Source organism: Dermacentor silvarum, chromosome 5 (assembly GCF_013339745.2).
Source record: "Dermacentor silvarum isolate Dsil-2018 chromosome 5, BIME_Dsil_1.4, whole genome shotgun sequence".
NCBI classification, from domain to species: domain Eukaryota; kingdom Metazoa; phylum Arthropoda; class Arachnida; order Ixodida; family Ixodidae; genus Dermacentor; species Dermacentor silvarum.
Window position 1 is genome coordinate 4,433,854 of NC_051158.1, and position 21,640 is coordinate 4,455,493.

At 44.4% G+C, this 21,640-nt stretch overlaps 1 protein-coding gene across 1 annotated transcript; it reads left to right on the plus strand.

The window, feature by feature from the left end:
* Positions 1 to 1,566: 1,566 nt before the first annotated feature.
* LOC119452821 (uncharacterized) lies at positions 1,567 to 10,624 on the plus strand. The gene is made up of 10 exons (XM_037714776.2): positions 1,567 to 1,842; positions 2,791 to 2,837; positions 3,501 to 3,539; positions 4,144 to 4,179; positions 5,580 to 5,676; positions 6,242 to 6,384; positions 6,932 to 6,979; positions 7,070 to 7,105; positions 8,517 to 8,706; positions 10,205 to 10,624. Exons 1-10 carry the CDS (start codon positions 1,779 to 1,781, stop codon positions 10,213 to 10,215), a joined length of 711 nt encoding a protein of 236 aa, XP_037570704.1. The 5' UTR covers positions 1,567 to 1,778; the 3' UTR covers positions 10,216 to 10,624.
* Positions 10,625 to 21,640: the final 11,016 nt, after the last annotated feature.

Sequence of the window (21,640 nt, forward strand, 5' to 3'; positions counted from 1 at the left end):
CGTTGTTTTAAGCACATCGCATCACACTAGAGAAACTGAGGAGGAGGGCAGGAAGGGATTGCCTGGTTTCTAGCCGTTAAAATTTCACGGCCGCCTAAGCAGCCTTGCGTTTGGATTCCGGAAGCAAGCGTTTGACAGGAGGGTTGACTCTTAAAGGGCACTGACAATACGCATCCGTCACTTCCACAAAACAAGGTTTGTTCGGCGAAAATAATGCGCATTGTCGACAACAAAACTGTTCAAGGGACAAGGCCGTGTGTTCTGCGCTGATAATACTGTGCAGCTGTTTGAACGCTGTAACCGGCTTAAGCCAGTGGGTATTGAATTGTTCCTTAAGCAGCTCCATAATTAAATATGCTTTACTTATTACTCGCGCCGCACCGAGGTTGAATTGCTCCGGAATCTGCGTTGCTTGTGTAAGAACAGAAATTGTTGAAAGTCACGCAAAGGAAGATCTTTTCGAGTGCCACCGAATATGGCAATAGTTATGGCTCCTATGGAATGAACTGCTTAGCAAACGTTATAACGATGATCACACCACTGAAACAATCGCTGAACCGAACTGAACAAATTACTGAACTCATACCTACCACATGACCGATCAGTGCACGTTCTCAATATCACAGCTGTACGACGGCTTGTACGTCGCTGGTCCTCAATCATATCCCGACTGGGGAAAATGCGTTCTTACTGGACATTCTTACTCTAAGGCTGCAGAAAACCTGATGACGGTAAAGGAGATAACAATGCCTAAAACACAATCCACAAAAAAAGGCAGACAGAAAACAAGCAACCAAAAACCAGTAAATTTAGCTTAACAAATATACCTGCAGTAACGAAGGCTTCAAAATGCAGTACTAAGTGCTCAAAAGTTGCGAAAGGCCAGGGCCCGTGTCCACAAAATAGTCCTTACAGCAGAATCGTTGCTAAGAGGAGGCACCAGCCAGTCATGCATATTAGTATAATTATTACCGAAGGCGGCCGTACATTGGCAAATCTCTGGATATATTTTGTGATCAGCTCTGCGAAAGGCTTTGTCAATCAGGCACAGGAGGCCCTGCGTTAGCAAAAACAGAAACGCTTGTGATTGGCCGATGACTCCTTGGTCGTTGCATCGTTTCCTGTCGCGATTGGTCATCACACGCCGGCGACGCCCCGCAGTGGTTATACCGCACGGTCAGCCAATATGAAACTAACCGTATGGAGTGGCACGGCTTATTGCGATCGGGCTTCAACGTCAGCCTTCGTAATGCTGCACTCAAATAAGGGGACGCACTTTGCAGTTCGAGCCACGTGCCGCAAGTGTCATGGGTGCGCTTCATCTCACGTTGTGTGGCTTCACGGCAGCCAACAGAAGACAAGTCGGCGCCCCACACAAAAGCGCACGTGTCCCGGAGGAAGCACTGCGCGGCGTCATTTTCCGAGAATTGGCTGCATGCTCGAAGGCGCACCAGTGAGGTGTCGTCTGTTGCGCGACGTTGACAGGTTGCGTCAGCCTCCTAAACCAACCATTCGCCGTTCCTGGTTTCGAAAACAACACATTCGAGGTGTTTAAATTGGGCGCTCCTAGCACTGAGATCCATACCCGCCGAGTCCGGCTTGTTCTCACCAACTTTAACTTTGTTGCTCTGACTTTCGAAGTACTGTGCGTAGGAGTCGCTTTACCGGGCCATTCTCTTGGCTAAGATCTTGCCATTCATCACGCTAGCTGACACAGGAACGGGATTTCAATCACTGAGCTGCGGTTAAGTTCTGGATAGTGTCGATCCTGTAACAAGATGAGTCCAGCAATGTCATACGGTCTTCTCGTGTTCGGAGTGGCCGTTCTGCCTGCTGTGAACGGTGAGTGCAGCTGTTGCCGTTTGTCATAGAGTATGTATTTTGCAACGCCTGTGGTTTTACGCACTCGAATCGTTGATTTGATCCTAAATTAGGGGATCCTTGTAGACGTGTCAGATATACAAATTGCTATTCATATCAACGCAGTCTTGAAAGGTTTTACATGGATATGATACTTAGAAAAAAAAAAAGACGGATGAAAATATTACTGTTCAAAAGAATACCAAACACGACCTGCCCTTTTTTTTTCGTTAAAACATATCTTGATCTTGATCTAGCAATTCAGTGGAGTAGTCGGGCCCCGGAAAGGCGGTGGTCCCGGGTTCGAGTCCCGGACAAGGATGAATTTTTCTTCAAATTCGAGGCTTTTCTTTAGAGGAACCAGTATGGGATTCCTTTGTAGCAATTGCTACAATTGAGTGGATGTCTCATTTTACATTTAGTGTCTTGATCTTCCCCAAATATTGTCGCTCAAACTACTTCTGTGAGCATTTCAGATTGATCAGATTGTAATGAGCCCTACGTTTCTTTTGTAGACCGCAATTTTACTGTACTGGCAACAGGTAATTCACCTAAGAGTGGGGTTTCGAGCCCGAAGCAGCTTTAATTCGGATAAAGTCAGCACTTTTACTTTGATTCATTACTATGTGCCAAAGTCTCAGTCCTCGCGGATGTTTGAATTTCAGACGACTAATTTACTGTAAGTGCGCTGTGAGCAATAAACGAATCCATAAATCCTTGATTAGTAGCAAAACGCTAGCGTTCAATGCGGCGGTGGGTTTTATTAGAAACCACAAATTAGAAATGATTCAATAGCCGGCCATCAACTGCATCAATCAAAATATATTGGAAGCACATGTGCTTAGCTGGAATTGCGCAAAAGATACTCTTTTCATTGTTGTCATTGTTCTACTGCGCAAATAAGCTTATCTCCTCTTTATTATCGTGCAGGACAATGCATCAATGTTACACTTCCCAACATTCTCAACTTGGGAGAGGTGAGTCCTAAATTGCATTGCTTGAGAACAAGTAAAACATTTTCAAGATTCCTTAGTATATAAAATGACGAAGCCAAAGGTCAACTTAAGAAAGCCTTTTGTTCGTAATTGATGTTGGCCATTACCAGGCCACCTTCAGTAATATCACATTATTATTTATAGCATTACCATTAGTTGGAATTTTCTCTTACAAAAACCTCTGTCGAAAGCACTTTCTCTGTGAATGCGATCCCTTATTTTGCTTTCATTGGAAACGTTCTCAAAAGTCTTTTTTCGACTATAGGCACGCAGTTTAACACAAAAGAAAACTTGTGAAATTCTCCACTTTTCCTGTTTACTTTAAATGTATAAAAATTAGGAATGACGAGAGCGAAATCAATGATAAATGATAATAAAATATGTGTTATTTACTTTGCGTTACATTAGAAAAAATGCACTTTTTCAATATTCCCCTTGCTCTGACGTCATGTTGCCATAGCAACGTCAACCAACACACCATTTAGATGCTCGATACTGAGACGACAGTACTAAAAATAATCAACGAATGGGGAGCAAGATAAACATGAAAATGCGCCATTCATTTGTTTTTGGTACTTTATTCTTACCTGACAGCACAACAATGTTGTCTATTTTCACACCAATGGATGTTATTTTTACCTTTAGTGCCTTGGAACCACTCTGAGAGCCTGTCCTGACACGTCGGTAAGTTTTGCAATATGCTACACTGATTTATACTGTGCGCGCATGTTATTTTTACCTTTAGTGCCTTGGAACCACTCTGAGAGCCTGTCCTGACACGTCGGTAAGTTTTGAAATATGCTACGCTGATTTATACGTGTGCGCGCTTGGTTGAAAAACATAACTGCATTTCTTTTTTTCCCTGCGAAGTGTGGCAGTGTTTCAGTCACTGTCCTGACTGTAGGATTCCTCCGAAGTAAATATACAGCTAGTGTCTTTTTATTTAGAGTACTTAAAACGGCCAGAAAAAAAAAAAAGGGGGGGGGGGGTGCGCTCAAAAGCAAGAGGAAAGGCTTCAGGGCTGAAGTAGTGAGGCTGGTAGCTAACTTTAACCACAATAATCACATGCGGAAGTTTACACTGCATATTGGTGCTAAATCAGCCGTTGTCTTCTCCGTAGATTTTTCTCTGATCTCTAGGCTTTTAGTGCTGGTAAATTTTCAGTTACACTGCTTATAACCAACTATACCTCAACTGTCTTCTTTAAATGACGCTTCAACGTTTTCTACGATGCGAGGTGAAACACTGCAGTGACTAACTTTCGAACACTGAACATTGTCCTTTTCAGGCGGGCCTGATACCAGACCTCACTCGTGTCCTTGGGGTAAGTCACTGCCATGAAAAATATATATTTGCTTAAACACATATTGTCTTGCATTTGTGCATACGTGTATGCTGTCTTTAAGAACAAATGTAAAAATGGCAGCTCACTTAGTTTGGTGTAGCTCGTTGTCCCGTAGTTTAAAGGGTCGCTAAAGAGGACCTTTGATTTGACCTGTATTGCGGTTAATTAACGCCTGTGCTACAGCAAAGCAGCCACTCTAGTGGTCAATGGAGTGATAGTGGGCCATCCTTGATGCAAAAACTAATGAGACGGGGCTGACATGCACGGCCCTACAGTTTCATCGTGACGTCCTGAATTCTCACAGCATATCCCCTTGATTCACCGTGCCAACATTTGTGGACGCGATTTGTTTTTGTCTGTTCTGTCGAGTGGTGTGGCCAAGAAAAAATAACTGACACTGAACTTCAGGTGAATTGAGCCACCCGCATGCCCAATACTTGCCTCCGTTTCGGTACACTATGCTGCGTATTACTGCAGCATAGTGTACCACTCTGCTAATGCACTGCCACGTTTTACAGGAAGTTAGACGTGCTGCTTCCGGGCAACAATGTAGAATGAGCAATTTTCTTTTCTAGTAATCCATTGCAGTAAATAATTTCAAATTGTGCATGTAGTTTAAGCTGGGATTCATTTCTTCTGTTGCAGAAACGTAGAAGCACTGACTGCACAATAACTGAATAGTTAATTGCACTTTAATAATGATTTATCACTACAAAATGCACAGTGCACCATACTATCACCTTGTCTTTCGGGTAATCGAGTGTCAAGTGCATTAGAACAACGTTGCGAAAATGTGATACATTTTCAGACAGTCTATCATAATTCTCGCCTGAATATACTCGAGTCTAATTAATTGTTAGCACGTAGGTCATTTGTTAGTAGTTAATTGTTTATATGACAAAACAAAATACACAACTGAGCAGCTTTCACTAGTTTGGCAGGTCCTTTCTGTTTTTATGCAAGATATTTAGTAGTGACTGGTGCCTTCAAGTGATACCCGGCTACTGATTTTCACACTTAATTCGTACAGTGTACGGCACCGAAATAGAACAATCTCATAAATAAAAAAATCTACTCACCTAAATAAATGGAAGACTCCTAAACTTCAAGCGAAGGCAAACCTTCTGTCTGTCAAGTCTTCTGTCTGTCAAGTCTTCTGCTGAATGTTTGAAACATGATAATGTTTTCTGCTGAAAATAATTTTGCAGTGTTCATCCTGCTCGAAATGGTACAAACCGCGCTCAAGTATAAATAAACTCACATCCTATTATTTCATGACACTCTAATGTTTATGATAATGTCATCGCGGCGTGTAAAAGTACATTCTGCTGGCTAGCGTCATCGTCTGACCACTATGCCCCAACCTTTTTGTTTCACAGTGCGTACTCCAGATTTTGCCTCAGGTTGGAAGCCCAGTCTCCGTGCTCTTCAACGTCGTCGGTCTCCTTGAAGCTGTTTTGTCTAGGCTGGGCCTGTGTGAGTGCATTTTTCTTATCGACCTCACCAGTAACTTTTATATCTTTTCAATGCCTTTTATCGGTTTCTTCTTCTTAGGACGACCCTAAAATATTTAACTCATACTGCTCTTAAATATGTTTCGTCGCAAGGACTTACGCTAATGCGAAACAGCGCAGTAACGGAAGCCCACGCAATAGCGTGGTTTTGTTAGTGTGCGGAATTTAATGTATTTATGCAAGTCCTTGCTACAGAAAAATGTTTTCAAGATATGCGACCTACTAGCCAAACGAAGGGTGATTATAAGTTATGCTGTCACGTACGGTGCTTAGATTGCTACGGATGTCCTAAAAAATATTGTCATTGAACACTTCACAAGCACATGATGGCAGCTCTCTCTGTGTTAACCTCTGATCACTCCAGTCAAGAGCTTTCCATTTTATTCAATTTAACATTCGGTATTCTTTCGTTAAAATGTCAACGCCATATCGTGCAAACCAAAACGAACGAATTCAGTGCCAAATGTTTCACTTCATCGTTGCACAAGTTCTTAAGTAACCACTTTGATCTCGCTTTAACACTGCAGCTGGTGATATCGGGGGTCTTACTGACATCCTCTGCAATCCCCTTGGAATCCCGCTGTTCAGTTGCGGCGAATTCAGTCCAGGAAACATCGCCTGCCAAGAACCTCTCCAGATCAGCCTGCCCAGCGTGTTCAACGTCGGAGCGGTGAGAACGATTATCATCTCCAATCTTGCAGTCTGGTTTCGTACTAAACGCGAAGGTGGTAGCGAGTGTGCCAGGTCCGCACTGCTATGGGCTTCGTACAGGTGGGGTTTCTTAATTGGATTGAATTGTTCCCGAGATATCCGGACTCTACTGAGTATATTCCATTTCAACCTTCAATCACTGAAACTGGTGTGGCATAACTACGAATTCACAAGAAATGAAGCAGAGTAGTAGGAAGTAAATACTTCCAACCTCACCACCTCATCCCTCAGGTAAATCTAATCATAGGATTACGCTCAGACTCCACGAACAAAAAGAAAACTACCGAGATGAGAAGCGTCCTCGCTTACGCATAAACTCTTTAAATATCGTGTCACGAGCAGCGTTCACTGCTTCTATATTAGTAGTTATACTAACAGCTATTGGCATTCAACAATTTTATCGCCGCCCTTTTAGTTACGCCTATGGCTCAAAACGTTCAGCAAACTATAATAAGTGCATGTGTCTTAATATTTTGCTGGATTTTACGCCTGTTTCAATGTTGCAGTGTCTGAACCGGACCCTTTTGTTCTGCGAAGCCGGATCCACAATTTCGGTGAGGAACTTCACTTTCTGTTATTATCAGTGAATTTTGAAAGCAAAGAGGAGTTTCCTTACTGACAGTGACGTTCTTTCTTTTGTCCAGGACCCCATCCTGACAGAACTGTTCCAAGCAGTCGGGGTAAGTACGACCACTACTCGAATCGAATAACAGTTCATCGGTCTAGAGCGATAAGGCGGAACGTTATTACTGGAAATGACGAATACAAACTCTGACCACTAACCACCATATTCTATGAGTGCTTCAGAACCCGAGCGCGATTTGGTAAAGAGTCTCCTTCACACTTGCAATTGGAACTGTAGTTACGTGGGAAAATGTCCAACATACCCAAGCATGGCTCTAGTAACAGGTGTGCGGAAGATTCTTCCTGATAAAAGACATTTGTATGTGGCACACTGATCAGGATAACAGTAGCGATTTCATTGTAACACAGTTCCATATATTAATTTATTGTTGTTCTTTAAAAAAGCCACAAGAACTGTTCAAATACATGGAACTTCGTGTTTTATGTTTCAAAGTTTTATTTGGGGCGCCTTACAACTTAAGAAGGCCAAAAACAATTTGGAACACGTTTCCCTTATATCTGTAACCTAAGTGGAAGATGATTAAGAGTGCAGGCCTAACAGCGTCAGAACCCACCTTTGATCTCAATAATAAAAATAAAACATCACGAACACTTTGGTCTCAACGTGAGATGAGAGGAAGCGATGGTGATTTTCATTTATTCCTTGCTGTGACGACGGATAGGCTTTGGAATGATGGGGTGGTTTTGGCGCTTGTTACGCAATCGCGGTAACCTGAGGTAGTATTCAGGGGCACTAAACGCGCGTTGCACAGTCAGCCTAACGGATCACGTATCAGGCAAAGCTGTGAACGCTCTATTACAAGACTGCATATGGAGACGTTTCTGTAGGGATATATCGAAAAGATTTCAGTCATTTCAGATTCCTAAACTGCTCGCTGAAGCTCCTAGCTAAGAGCTGCATAAAGTTGTTAAAGACAAAGTGGTGAACCGTGTGCTATAATAATAAAAAAAAAATGCGAGGACACCTGAGCACTTTGTACGAGTTGTGAAGGTGAAAGCATTGATGTCCAGTTTGGATGCCACTGAGCGGGCCCTTTGAGTTTTGCGCTGCGAGTAACGTACCATAGTGGTAGGTGCTGACCGATTCAGCAAGCAGCAGCAGCTTGCGGTCCCAACGCCGCATGCCACCGACATCCTACGCGACGAGAGACCGAGGAAGCAGCAGCTAAGCCCAGTGGGTGAGAGAGTCGGCTTCCGAGAGCGAAAGCGAGGGTGACGTGGCGTCGCGGTGACGCCCTCTCCCCTCACACAAAACCTGGCGCAGCGCAGTTGGGCCCTTCCGCCCGATATGCGCCATCAAGGCGCACTCGTGACGTAGCATCCCAGCCAATGGCAATGCGACTTTAGGTGCCGTTTTGCTGCTGCTGCAGACGACAGACGCCGACTTTTTCGCTCAATGCGCCATTGGACGCTTTCGCATAAAAAAAATCTCTGTTTCGTCTGCAGTGCATTCTGAGTGCTGCTCCGGATGGTCTGCAACTGGACCTTGTCTCGAGCCTGGTGTGCCCCCTGGTTGACATCCTCAACTCGTCCCTGAACGAGTTCACCTCGCTACTGCCGTTCCGATTCCTGACGCGAGGAATCACCAACGCTGTCAACTCCCTCACCAACAACCTGCTTGGGGCCGTCGGTAACTGTAAGTGGTATTTGTTTTATCTGCTCATCGATGGTTTTATAAGCGCTTCAATGACGAATTATGACCAAGCTGTTGTTAAGTGTCTCATAATCCTACATATTTTTAGAAACAGCACAGAATTAACAGAAGAGAAAATCTGGCTCTGAAATTAATATATACAACTTTTGGCAATTCATCTTTCTACAAATAGCGATCGCCAGTATGGCGCTGAAATAGCTGTTGCTGAAATAAGTTATTTGCCCTTTCACGAAAAGAACTGAAATTGTGGTTACAGGTAGATGTGTCAGTGTACAAGGAGATGTGGATCATCTGATACAAGAAGCGAACTTGTTATCAGCGCTGCAAAGAGCATTACGTCGAAGTTTCCGGCAGGCAGCGTACTATCTCGCTTAAAGGGACACTACAAAGAAAAACAAATTGAGCCGTGTATTGGTAAATTATCTTTCTACAATACAAATGCAGCCACTCTTACAGTGAGAAGACGCAGGGTAAGCCTGAAAGGGCGTGAGATATAAATACAGGTGGCGACGTCGTTTCAAAATGTCACACCCAGCCAGCCGTGACGTCATGGACATTAACGGCACGTGTTCCGGCCTAGTTGGGTTTTTGTCTTTAAAGATAGACTGAATTGCCTTGTAGAATAGATGACAACGCTTAGAAAGCTTGCAGAACATTTACTCTGCCACAAGGACCCAAATACAGGAGCATATTTTGAAATTCGTGACATCACACTGACTTACAGACGCCGGGGTTTCAGCGCGAAGTTAAATATTACATAAAAACCTTGACCGCATCTTGCTCTTCTAATGTTTTGTGACGCCAATGTCTGTACCACGGCAACTTCTAGGATTGCTTTTGTTACAAAATATTGTACTTGGATTTAGCGTTATATTTATGACTGCTTTTGTGACATGAACTCAAAAATAAAGATATGTTGTATTTGATAGGTAGACACCATGAAAGAAGGAGACGAACACACGCTCATTATCTCCATCCCTTTTCTAGCGTCATTATTGCGTACTTTGTGTGTGGTGTTATCTGCAAGACTTTCCACGAACTCTCAAAAGTGGTTTGCATAGCCCACAATGCTTTTTAGATATCTTTTATTTGAGGGAAGAGCACATTAAGGTGGAAAAACAGGCACGAATGGTAACTTTATTTTGTTATGGCAGGCAACACATGGTAATAACGTAGAGATATGTATATAGACTTAATAAGTAATAATGTAAGAATATAGCTTACTAGGTTTAGCATAAGTGCATGTAAAGGACAAACCGCAAATATATGTACTTCCTGTTATGCTTCTTTAGAATATACACTCTTTAAACTTATAGCGGCCTCTTTATATTTATCGCGTAATTGATGGTAGTCGGCCTCAATTCCTGCTATTCTAATCCATCTCGTTTTCTTTTTTTTTTTGGCTGGAAAAAGACTATGCTGTATTGCGAGTTTGTTTTGTCATGCCTGTCTAAAAAAATTATACTTACGTCAAACGCAGGTAACAAATAGCTTTTACGAACCAACTGTGCCTGAGCTCAGCCCGCCTGCCGGAAGCAGGAGGAAAATGAGGAAACCATCAACGCCATTTTGCGGAGTACAGTAGGAGCTGCCATACTCATCAACACTAGCAGAGTCAGGAACCACTACCACAAGACCTGCCAGCAGTCATCATGTCCTGCTCCATACATGAGGTCCTGGATGCGCCATCATGCCAAACAAAGAAGAAAATCTTGAAGGAGCATGAGGACGCTCCCAAAAGCGTCCAAAAACAGCATCGTCTTAATCTGGGCAGAACCGTGGGCCCTGCGTCTCATAGACGCTCAACTACAGCGAGGAAATGACTGAACGTCTGCCGGTCGCGGCTCAAGCATTTGACGTTTGATTCGTCTGGTTCTTGGTGAATAAAGTGAATTATTGTTCTCAATTCGTGCACCTGTCTGTTCATTGAACCACACGGGACCTCTTGTTCAGTTTATTGCACATTGCTTTCTGTCATTTTTCAGAATTAATACGTAGAATATTCATTACGACTATGTAGTCGGTAGCATAGTATAAAGGCGCACGAAGTATCCGTATGAAATATCTGTACGGAATACACAACTTTGCCTGTATATCCGAGACGGAATATCCAACAAGACCTAATGTCAACTGTTTCATATTTCCTCTCATAGGATATACAGGCACAGAACCTGACCGCCATGTTCGGGCATAGCACGGTGAGAACTTGTGTAAAGAAGGAGCGCACAGCAAGGCAAATGCCATGCAGCGATCTCTCCCGCTCGATTATATGCCTCTCTTATCATCCACCATTTCTTACTGTCTTATCCCGTTGATAAAGCGGGCAAAGCACATCTCTGACATACACTCTAACCATGTACTGACCGCCATATTCGCATGTTCGGGTACTAGCATGGTGAGAAGCAGCTGCGCCCAGGACGTCTCCTGTGAAAACTATCTATAATGCCGTGAATGTCCTTTGTCTGCACTTCTTGTTGAGCCGTTCCTTAGCGTTGTCCTTTCACACTTCTGATAACTGGAAAAATAATCGCGTACTCCTCTTTTGTCTTCCTCTGTGCCTTGTTCCGACTGCCTCGCGGAAACAGGGCCCGGAACGTGACGTCACCAGTGTTAAAGCTGTCGATGGGCCCATATTCAAAGGACATCAGTTCATATCCGCATGATAGCGTGCCTTCTGCCAGGCAGCCACACGCCCGCTATTCTTCGTACTCTGACTTGAATGTTGTGCGCAATGGAGTTATTCCACCTCGTGTAGCGAGTTATGTACTGAGCGTGCGCCGGCACTAGCGTGTAGCAGAAAAGCATGTAGTCTTCATACGCCGAGGTTGATGATGTTCTCAAAGAAGAAAATAGCGCCAGCGTGATGTTTGGTGCTGCGCACTGTCTTCTACAGAATTACAGGGCCAGGAGGGAAGAGTGCTCATGGGGAGGGTACCGAAGGCGAGAGAGAAACCTGCTGGCTCAATTTTAAGCTCACCGGGGCAGTTTACAGTCGTCGTCATGCGTTCGTTGTCAAACCACTGTCGCGAAGCCGTCGTGGTAGTTTCATCATCGTCATTCCCGTCTTGTCAGTCGAAGGCGGTCTGACGGTGACGTCGGCATGAAGACAATGGGATAACGACACTGAAATGATGACACAGGCATGACGACGACAGCGTTAAGTCAATGACGTAGAAGCTTGCGAGCTGTTAACTTTAAAGCGCTTCGCTCGCGGTATTCCGGCCTTCCGGTATTTCATGTTTTAAAGTCATTTTCGAATTTTTCGAGGTTGTACCTCCCCCTTGAACTGGGCTTTCGTATGCAGGACATGTGACACCTTTCCGCGCTGTTGCTCTCGACAACAAAGATATTCCGAGAACAATGTCACCTAAATCTACATCACAACGCATTCGCCCAAATCATAAAGTTGTATCCTGAGCACAATGTGAACAAGTGTTTTATCGGAGTTGTACGTCACAAGGTAATTCCCCGAACCATAAAGTTCTACACAGTCGTTAGTAATAATTAAGTAACTGACACAGCTACCCTACAATCACTGTATATGAAAAATCATGAGCCTTGCGCTGCTCTTGCTTGTTTTTTTCAAAAACGCATATGATATAAGTCTCAAGTATTCTTCTAAGGTTAATTAGCATGGCTGTGGTACTGATGACAACTGCATTGCTAAGCAAACCGGATTGTGCTTTTGTTGTGGTAACCTTATGTAACTAAAGACTTTACAGAGCCCAAGCCAATTTCTTTTATCGCTTCTCACCGGGTCAGCGCAAACACCAGCGTGGTGGTGAAATACATGTCTTAGCACACCATCGTCGTGTGTGCATTGTAAACATCTTGGTCACGTCAACCACTATTTACTAGAGGCTCCTGACTTTGACTAAGAACGTAAAAAAACTAACAGATAGACTAAATCGTCAGGTAGCCTGCCGCTCGAGTGCGAGTGACATTTGGTTCCCGCGAAGGCTCTCGATATTTAGTAGAGAGAGGCCTCGGCCCCACCTAAAGTTCGTCCGTGAAACGGGATTGGAGTGTTAACGACAGGCCGTGTGGGACGATGTGGATGGATGAGGTGCAGCCTGTTGCGCTCCGTGCCAAGTTTCGTGTGTTACCGGCTGCCGTTATGGTACCAGATGTGGTGTGACCGGGCTTCAGACACCCTACCGCCTACGATTAGTGGTGCTCGGGCGGAGCAGTTGTCGGGAACTTATGCAAGGTTATAGGTGCGCGTCTGTGGCTAGCAAGAGCCCCCCTCCTCCTCCTCCTCATGCGGTTCTTACGACCGCGTGGTCACATTAATTTCAAATAAAGGATCACAGTTAGGCATCGACGGGCACATTTTTACAGGAGATGGTCAAACAAGGCATTTATTTACGCTACATTGAGACATAAAGGGGGGCCACAACAACGATGAAGGTGAACCGGCCCAAACACGCTTCATCCTCTTTCTCCTCTGCTTATGCAACAAGTGCGTACTTTTCACCGTAGGATAAATGCCTCATAAAAATACACTTGGCGCTTAGGCTGACCTCCTCTACCTTTCTGTAAATACAATTAACGCTCTCTCTTGGCGTATTAAAGAGAAAACTTGTGACACTCCCGTGATACATGCATGAAGCTGCAAATAAAACCCGCGCACTTTCTTTGCAGAGAAAGCTTTGCAGTCGAAGATGAATTCATCGTACGCTTAAAGTACGGAAAATTTTACAGAGGTGTATATTATACGTATGTACCGCTCCGGAGACAGCTACGCGGGGCTTAGAAAGTGACACTTCGTTTTAACGCGACACCGTTAGGGGCCCTGTGTCGCAGAAAATCAGGCGTCGGAGTCGGCGTAGTCGCGCCGGCGTCCGTGGCTGAGAAAATCATCCCGAACCACCCCGACCACGCAGACCCTCCGCGTGGCGCAGATTTGTTAGCGACCTAATTGAATTTCTCAAAGTAAAATCCGTCAGAAAAATCGTGAAGTTCGACTTAACCACAACCTACAGACATGATAGCGTCGGATTGTAATTTGAATGTACGAGAAAATATAATTCTGTTACGAGGAAACTCGAACACAAACCCCTTTTTTCCAGCATTTCTACCATACCAAGAGCGGCACGCCCGGGTAGGTTACTTGCAAAAACACCATCCAGATGGCGCTTGCCTCCTCGGCAGCGGTGCGCAGAGGCGACGGTGGAGAAAAAACAAAGCTGCAGTTGCCGGGAAGCCTGACAAGCATTCAGAGATCTTTGAATGCTATCGCGTTCCACTCTTAAAGGCTAAGCTTAAGCATCCTCCTAATTTTTTCTTTCGTTTTTGAAGATAGTTGTTATGGGCCCTAACTCTCTACCCCAAAACGACGTCGATGTCCATGGCCACTGTACCAAAATGCTGGAAAACGAATACGAGACACTCAAGCCTCCCCGATCCGATTGCGGAGACCTTTGGCGCCGCAGTCAAGCGCGTTGCTACAACGCTACGCCAGCTCCGTGCCAAGTAATTGGAAATAAAACATTTTTACCATCATGTACCTGTTGCCAAAACGTTGTCCTCAGCCTGCTGCTTCAGTAGTTAAGCGACTGTTGATCACTTGCAGTCTCCTACTTCCTCCGAACCTGTACATTTGAACACTTGTGTAGAAAGTCAAGCTTGATAGCGATTTGGAATGACCGAATTCGCTGGAGAACTGCGAATTACTTTTGTGCTTCAATGCATAAAACGACGTGTTGTTAAGAAAGTAACTGGAACGCCAATGCATTTCTCTGCAAAGATCGGGAATTAATTTCTCTAAACTGGTGTTATGCTGATAATTCGTTCCAAGTTGATCCGCCTTACGAACTCCACGGCTACAATTTGTATATTGCAATATGGGCCATCAGGTAATTAGCTAATAACTTAATTAGTGATATTTGTAAATTAGTCGATTATGGATTTCAATCTTTTTTTCGTGCAAGTAGTGTCTGCCTTTTCGAGTGGACCAGCTCATGCACTAGAATTGTGCTACCTGCCACAGTCAACTTCTAAAAATTTTGTAAGGTGTTCGCTGAAACACTCTGTCTATGGGATAAGAAGCCAACAAACAACGACACAAAGGGCAGCATAGGATAAATTACATGTACTTATTAATTGAATTAGAGAAATTATAAATTATGCAAACAAAAGTGGATTAAAAAACAACTTGTCGCAGGTGGGCAACAATCCCACGTTTGCACATTACGCGTGCGATGCTCTTACCAGTTGAGCTACCGCGGCGCTGTTTTCCCATCCGCTTTCTGGGTTATTTGTTTCAACAGGAAAGTGTTATGCCGGGTTTCATGAATGACTTCCTGCAACGGTAGGGAGCTTACATGCAACGGCGTTGCATGTAGGCTCCCTATGCAACGGATGAAACGGATGCCATCTAGGAGCGGTGAAGTGAAGTACTGCATCGTGGCACACAGGGAGCGCTGGGGTAGTCACAGCGTCGCGGAGGCTCCAACACGGTGTAGCCATAGAATAAAGAACCAAGTGTAAACGGCTTTGTGACTTAGTAAACTCGCCATTTTCAACGAAGTACTGTGTAATAGCTAATAAAGTATACATAATTAAAAGTGCCCGATGGCAGGATTCGAACCCAGGACCACTAGTACGAAGCCCGATATTGAAACCAATATGCCACGAACGCACGCACCGTTACGCGGCTTAGAACGCCCTTATCAATTTCTCGCGGGCAAGTCAGCGCGTTGAGACGCCTGGCGCGTTTCAAGGCCACTTGCCAGCAGTACGCCGCGCGCGATGCAAACATGCAACATGGTCGCCGTCCCGCAAATCGCGCGTCGTTCGCTGCAGCGGACCGTCAGTTCATGAAGCAAACATGCAACATTCTGTAAAGACACGTTTCACTTTCGTGTTCTACCAATTCCTATGAAAGTGGGATCAACCATAATTTTTTTATTGCGATAGCAATTATATGGACACTCAAAAGCAGATTTCTGCCGTCGGCGTCGCCGTCGCCGTGAGGTTCCGTATGACGTCATTTGGAGAAGAAATCGTCGCCGATGATAAGTGGTTCTTGAGGGAAAGGGAAAGGTTGGCGCTATCTTCTGCAGCCCTTGAGGGAGCACGGCTCAGCGCCAATTCGTCGCCGCGCGCCGAACGCTGTATGTGCGAGTGAAAAGGCGCGAGGGGCGCCTCTTTCACGGGGAGTGAACGCACGGCGGAGAACGAACGCGCGTTCTGCGCCGTGCTCGCTTAAGGGCTGCAGAAGTAGGCGTCTCTTTTCTCCTTTACAATGACCATATATGTAGAGCAAACGTGCCTTCTTCCGACGCGCGAGAGGCCGTGTGGGAGGGGGAGGGAAGGGAGGCGACGTTTAGCTGCGCCACCAAGTGCCTATTTATATCAGAGGCTCCGGCAACAGTCACCAACGCCGCACGCATTTTGAGCGAACGCGGGCAAAACGCCGATGGCGTCGACAACAGGTCTGCGTGTTGCCGATGCTGCTGCATGTCCAAGTTTATACAGCTGATAAAGCTAATATCATTACTCCGTATAGCTCTCTACAAGTTTGCTATCGCAATTGATGGTTCGCCTTTCAGGTGAAACTGCGACAACTTTTTTACTACTAGAACTAACTCTGGGAGTGTTAGCCAGCGCCAACACTCACAGACCTTGGCGGCGGATGTGGAACGTCCTTTCTGCCGCAGGCGTCACGAGTACGTGACGGGCGTCACGAGTCAAGCGTCACGGGAAGGTAGCGGTTCCTTCTGCGTCACGCGAACATGTAGCAACCGCGTATGTTTAGAACACCGACCGAGGAGCTCAAGGGCAACGCCAAACCTTGCCTTTACTGTCGATACTTCGCCCATGGGGCGAAACTGCCAAATTTCAACGCGACAGCGTTAAGGGTCCCGTGTCGCAGAAAATCCGGCATCGGCGAAACGCCGGTGGCGTTGGCGGAAATAAGCATGCCGAAGCACATCATCCCGAACCACTCCGACCGGGCAGAGCCTTCGCGTGGCGCAAGGCGTTAGTGAACTAAAATTGAATTTCTCAAAGTAAAATTCATCATAAAAAAACGTAAAGTACGACTTAACCACAACCTACAGACGCGATAGCGTCGGATTGTAATTTGAATGTACGATAAAAAAGCTTGATAAGCAGCCAGGGATCTTTGAAAGCTATCGCGTTCCACTCTTATAATGGCGAAGCTTCAGCGTCCTGCAAATTTTGTTCGTCACCGTATACGGCGAGGGTAGAGCGTTGCATGTAGGCTCTCTAGGCGAGGGTTGTAGAGAGCGCCATTTATTGGGGGGCGCCTCCCGAAGTGTTAGATGGCGCGGTGACCGTTCGCCAGTGCTCGCCCAAAATTTAAACACCCAGCCTGCGCGCCACCGGGGGAGTAACTATGTGACTGACGGCTTGAAAGTTTCTGGCCGACTGCCGGGATTGGATGAGTTGTGTGGATTCCCTCATCCACCTCTACTTTCCTCTGTCCACCCGTTACTGTTCGCTACAGTGTTTACAAGAAGCTTCGCCACGGGGCCAGCTCCAATTTCCCTATTGAAATACATGCAACACGCAAAAATGCCTTTATGACACACCTGATGGACTAAGTGGGAATTAAATTTGTCGCATTTAAGAAAGAAAATCAAGTTCCAGTGATATTATAAAGCAGAATCTTGATTTAGGATATCCATTAAAAAATTCGAAAATCAGCAAGTTAAAAATATTTGGGCTCCAATCCACGCTGTGAAGGTGGTTGGCCAGCGAAGATTTGGTATCACCTGATCCGATAGACCAATCTGACGTAGCCTTGAACTGGGTCCCGCCGAGCCTGAGCGCGACGCCGTTGTGGATATTGGCGTTCCTATTCCCGTCGCCGTTCATCGTGTTCACGCTGCTCTTCGGGAGTCCTAACTATGCGTGGCCTTTCCATAGCGCTATCACAACATAAATGAAATAAGCTGCTAGGCGGTTCTTCTTTTACATATGAAAGTGTAGTGACGTCACACCCTGCTTCGTATACTACAGTTGCCGCTTCCCAGCCACTGCAGCGTATGCAACCGTAATCTCTACCGGCAAACGCTTGTGGGGAACGCTATGAGCCAAGGCGAGCTTTCTGGTTCTTTTTTTTGTTTCCCCCGCACGGCCAGCGCCGGCGCTGCCACGGATGCGCGCAGGCGAGCGCCATCTGGTGGGGCTGCAAGGAACTCAGTGGCATGCACGGCGCGCGCCTTCCGCTGCGATTGATTTAATTGTCTGTCGACGGAGACGAAGAAATCCTGGGATCCTAGTCCACTGCAGCTTCGCTGTAAAAGCTGAAGCAATAACTTCAAAAATCTCAAACACCGCCCCAAGAACAGATATCATTGTTCTGTAGACTACACCTGTTAGAGCATCTAAAGCGAACAAATATGATACAATTTACAGACTTCATGCAATGGTTACGATGTTCACGAAGGTTTTGAAAAATGCCTGCTCCCATAGTAATAGTATGGTTCATACTATTATTTACTACACTATTATATACTATATACTATACATTAATAAATATTATAAAAATGCAAAAGGCCTGCTCACATAGCAATAGTATATATAATACCGGTTATTATTACAGAAGCGTTGCCCGGCTTGGATGATTCATTAGGATGCAGAATCGTGATATCGTTTTATTATTGTTGAATTACAGAGTTGCAAACTTCAACCTACAGTTTCCAGAAATTTTTGAAATGTTAGGATACGAAAAAAATTGTTAGCATGAATTGAAAAATAATTTCCGGCAGTTACATTTTAACATTTGCTTTTAACTGCAAAAAAAAGAAAAAGAAAAACACTCATGAATATCGGCGCTGGGGTTGCAGTAAAATACGATGCTTAAGAATCATCCTGTATTAACAGAGGTGGGTGGATACCAACTTTTCGAATACGAATCGAATACGAATCGAATACGATTAGTCAGTATCGAAAATTGAATCGTCAATCGAATAGTCAAATACAAACCCAAATATTTACAACCGGAATATTTATTTTCATATAAATCGGTACCAGGCTTGTACTGACTAATAAAAAAGATGATTGAAATGCAAAAAAGTTGCCACTGGAGACAAAGGTATCATTGTAGAAATCAAATGTCCGATCTGTTCTGGATTATGCGTGTGCTGTGTGGGATCCGTGGTCGGCCCGTGACGTAAACAGTTTAGAAAGAATTCAAAGCATAGCCGTTCGTTTTGTTTGTTCAAATTATGCCAGGAATTTCAGTGTTTCAAGAGCAAAAGAAAGCTTCGGTTGGGAATCGTTGCAGCAACGCAGGAAATATCTAAGATTGAAATTTTTTCACAACATATTCCACTCTCGAACAGGTATAGACCCCGGGAAATATTTTTTCAAGCCTGATTATGTTTCTGAGCGGCTGGACCATGAAAAGAAGGTTAAAGAAATAGCGTGCAAAACTGAAGCGTTTAAAATGTCATTTTTTCCCAGAACCATAAGCCAATGGAACAAGTTACCATCCTACGTCGCAACGATTTTTTCAAATGATGTATTTTCAAACTGTATACGCCCACTGAAGTAAGATAGTGTTTTTGTGTGTATGTGCGAGTATGAAAGTGTTCCGGGTGCATATTTTGTTTTGCCTGCTTTATTGATTGGTTCTTTGTTTCCTTCTCCCCCCCCCCCGCTGTAATGCCTACGGGCGCTGTGGGTATTGTGATAAATAAAAAGTTAACTATGAAGACAATTACGATCAATTTGAAACACAAGATTAGTCACAAGAAAAGAACTGGAGGAGTAGCCTCTCAACATTATTAGAACCTCGTTACAAACAAGCTGTCCAAGAAGGATTGGGTGCTAGATGATTAGTTATCCAAGTACACTATTTCGATCGCTGCTGAAGGGAGACCAGAACTGGTGGGGAAAATGGAAACTTTGCTGAAGGACTTACGTGCCGTAGACAGATACTCGTATATAAGACCCACTGCAAGGAAAACGTCATTGTTTGTAGAGTAGAAGATAAAACTGCCGCATTACTAAACTGCCATACACACAAAATGACAGACTACAAGCATAAATCATAGGTTGTCATGTTTGCTTCAACCGCCAAACCGCAAACAAAGCTTTCATTATAGCCATTTTGTTTCTGCATTGCTTCGAAATCATTTCTCATTGCTTCACTTCTCATAATTTGCGATACTTTGTTTGGCAGACAGAGAACTGTAACCAGACTTTCACGGTTGGTTTCTGATAAATATTTGCATAGTTTCGGTTTTCGAAAATACCGAATGTTTCATTTTCGAATACGAATAGTGAGATTGTAATGTTATATTCTTATTCGGAACTTCGAATATTCGCTCCCCCCTGGTACTTCATAATTTACGACGAGGGAGAATTCTGGATTATAATTGACCCCAGGTAATTGAAGTCAACCTAGAGCCCTCCTATACGATGTCCCCATAACCTACTGTGCCGCTTCAGAACATTAACCCCCTCTCCCCCTCTGAAAACTTAATTATCGACATGATTTGTCTCACGGGGGCTTCTCTGTCTATCGCTGCTTTATACATATCTTTGAATACAACATTTAAATATCGAAACTGTACTTTCAATAAGATACAGTCAAAAAACAATAAAATCAAATTCAAATTGCGGAGTTTTACGTGCCAAAACCACGATCTTATTATGAGGCACATCGTAGTGGGGGACTGAGGATTAATTTTGACTACCTGGGGTTCAATAACGTGCACCCAATGCACATACTTTTTTGCATTTCGACCCCATCAAAAGCACAATGAACGCGTGTGACAACGACTGCAGTTTTTCAGTGAGTCCCGATGAATAAATACCCAACACACTACCGCTATTGGAGAACCTCGGGCAAACGTCGGCTGGGATAAGTGTCAAAAAATCTTGTTTTCGGTACAAGGGGACGCTTCTCAAGCTTATCGAGCACGAAACAGTGTGCTGAAATGTGAAATTTGAGTGGAAACGAGGACAGTCGCACGGAAGGTCGGCAATCAATTGTCTACGCACCCAGATAAAGAATTTAGCTGTGCTTTATTTGTTGTTATTGTCAGTTTTCTTCATGATAGCAAGTAACAAAAAATGGAACCCCTGGACTTGCTTTTTTTTGTTCTAGCTTATGTATCTACGTTCATATACCATCGTCCTTCCCAAGTGTTACAAATTGAAGCGATCAATTGAATATGTGTTAAGGTATTCTGTGCTTACAATATTCTTCGAATATGATCAAGGGCGGTCACTTGTATCCTTTTTTTGTATATATTTCGTTTTTTTTTCATGCTGACATTAGCTTAACAGTAGCGAAAAGTAGCAAATGGACGGTAGCATGAGCGGCGCGTTATGTAAACAAGAACGTCACACAAACGGCGTCATCCGCCATCCTGTTTACTCTGACTTGTTTAGTTACGCTGGCAAGTTTAAGTAACAATTTCGTCACGTTGTTTTAAACACAAAGTGTTTCCCTAGCATTATCGTGGTGGATGGAAAGAAGGCTGCGCCCGGTTTCTCCTGTCCAAATTTTACTGCCACATCAACAGCGGGGCACGTGGCTTCCGGAAGCAAGCGTTTGACAGGAGTGTTGACTCTTAAAAGGCGCTGACAATACGCATCCGTTGCTTCCCACAAAAAACAAGGCTTATTCTACAGTGCGTGTTGTTGACAACAAAACTTCTAAAGAGACAACGCTTGGGAGGGTGAGGCCGTGCACTCTGCACTAATAGAACGGTGCAGCTGCTTGGATGCTGTAGTTGGCGTAAGATAAGTTGGTATTGAAAACTTACTTATGCAGCTCAATCACTCAACATGCTTTAGTGAATGTTTGCACGAAAATGATGCTCAATCGGTGCGAAACCTGCGTTGTGTTGTAGGAACATTAATCTGTAGGAACGTAAGGTCATGCAAAGGTTTTTGAGTGCCTCGGAATAGAGCGATAGCCACTTAT

What these genes read in the sequence shown, in the direction of transcription:
- LOC119452821 (XM_037714776.2), top strand. Translation starts at nt 1,779, where the DNA reads ATGAGTCCAGCAATGTCATACGGTCTTCTCGTGTTCGGAGTGGCCGTT. An exon ending in GCGTGTTCAACGTCGGAGCG is followed by an intron (nt 6,385 to 6,931) that starts GTGAGAACGATT and finishes TCAATGTTGCAG; the next exon opens with TGTCTGAACCGGACCCTTTT. An exon ending in AAGCCGGATCCACAATTTCG is followed by an intron (nt 6,980 to 7,069) that starts GTGAGGAACTTC and finishes TCTTTTGTCCAG; the next exon opens with GACCCCATCCTGACAGAACT.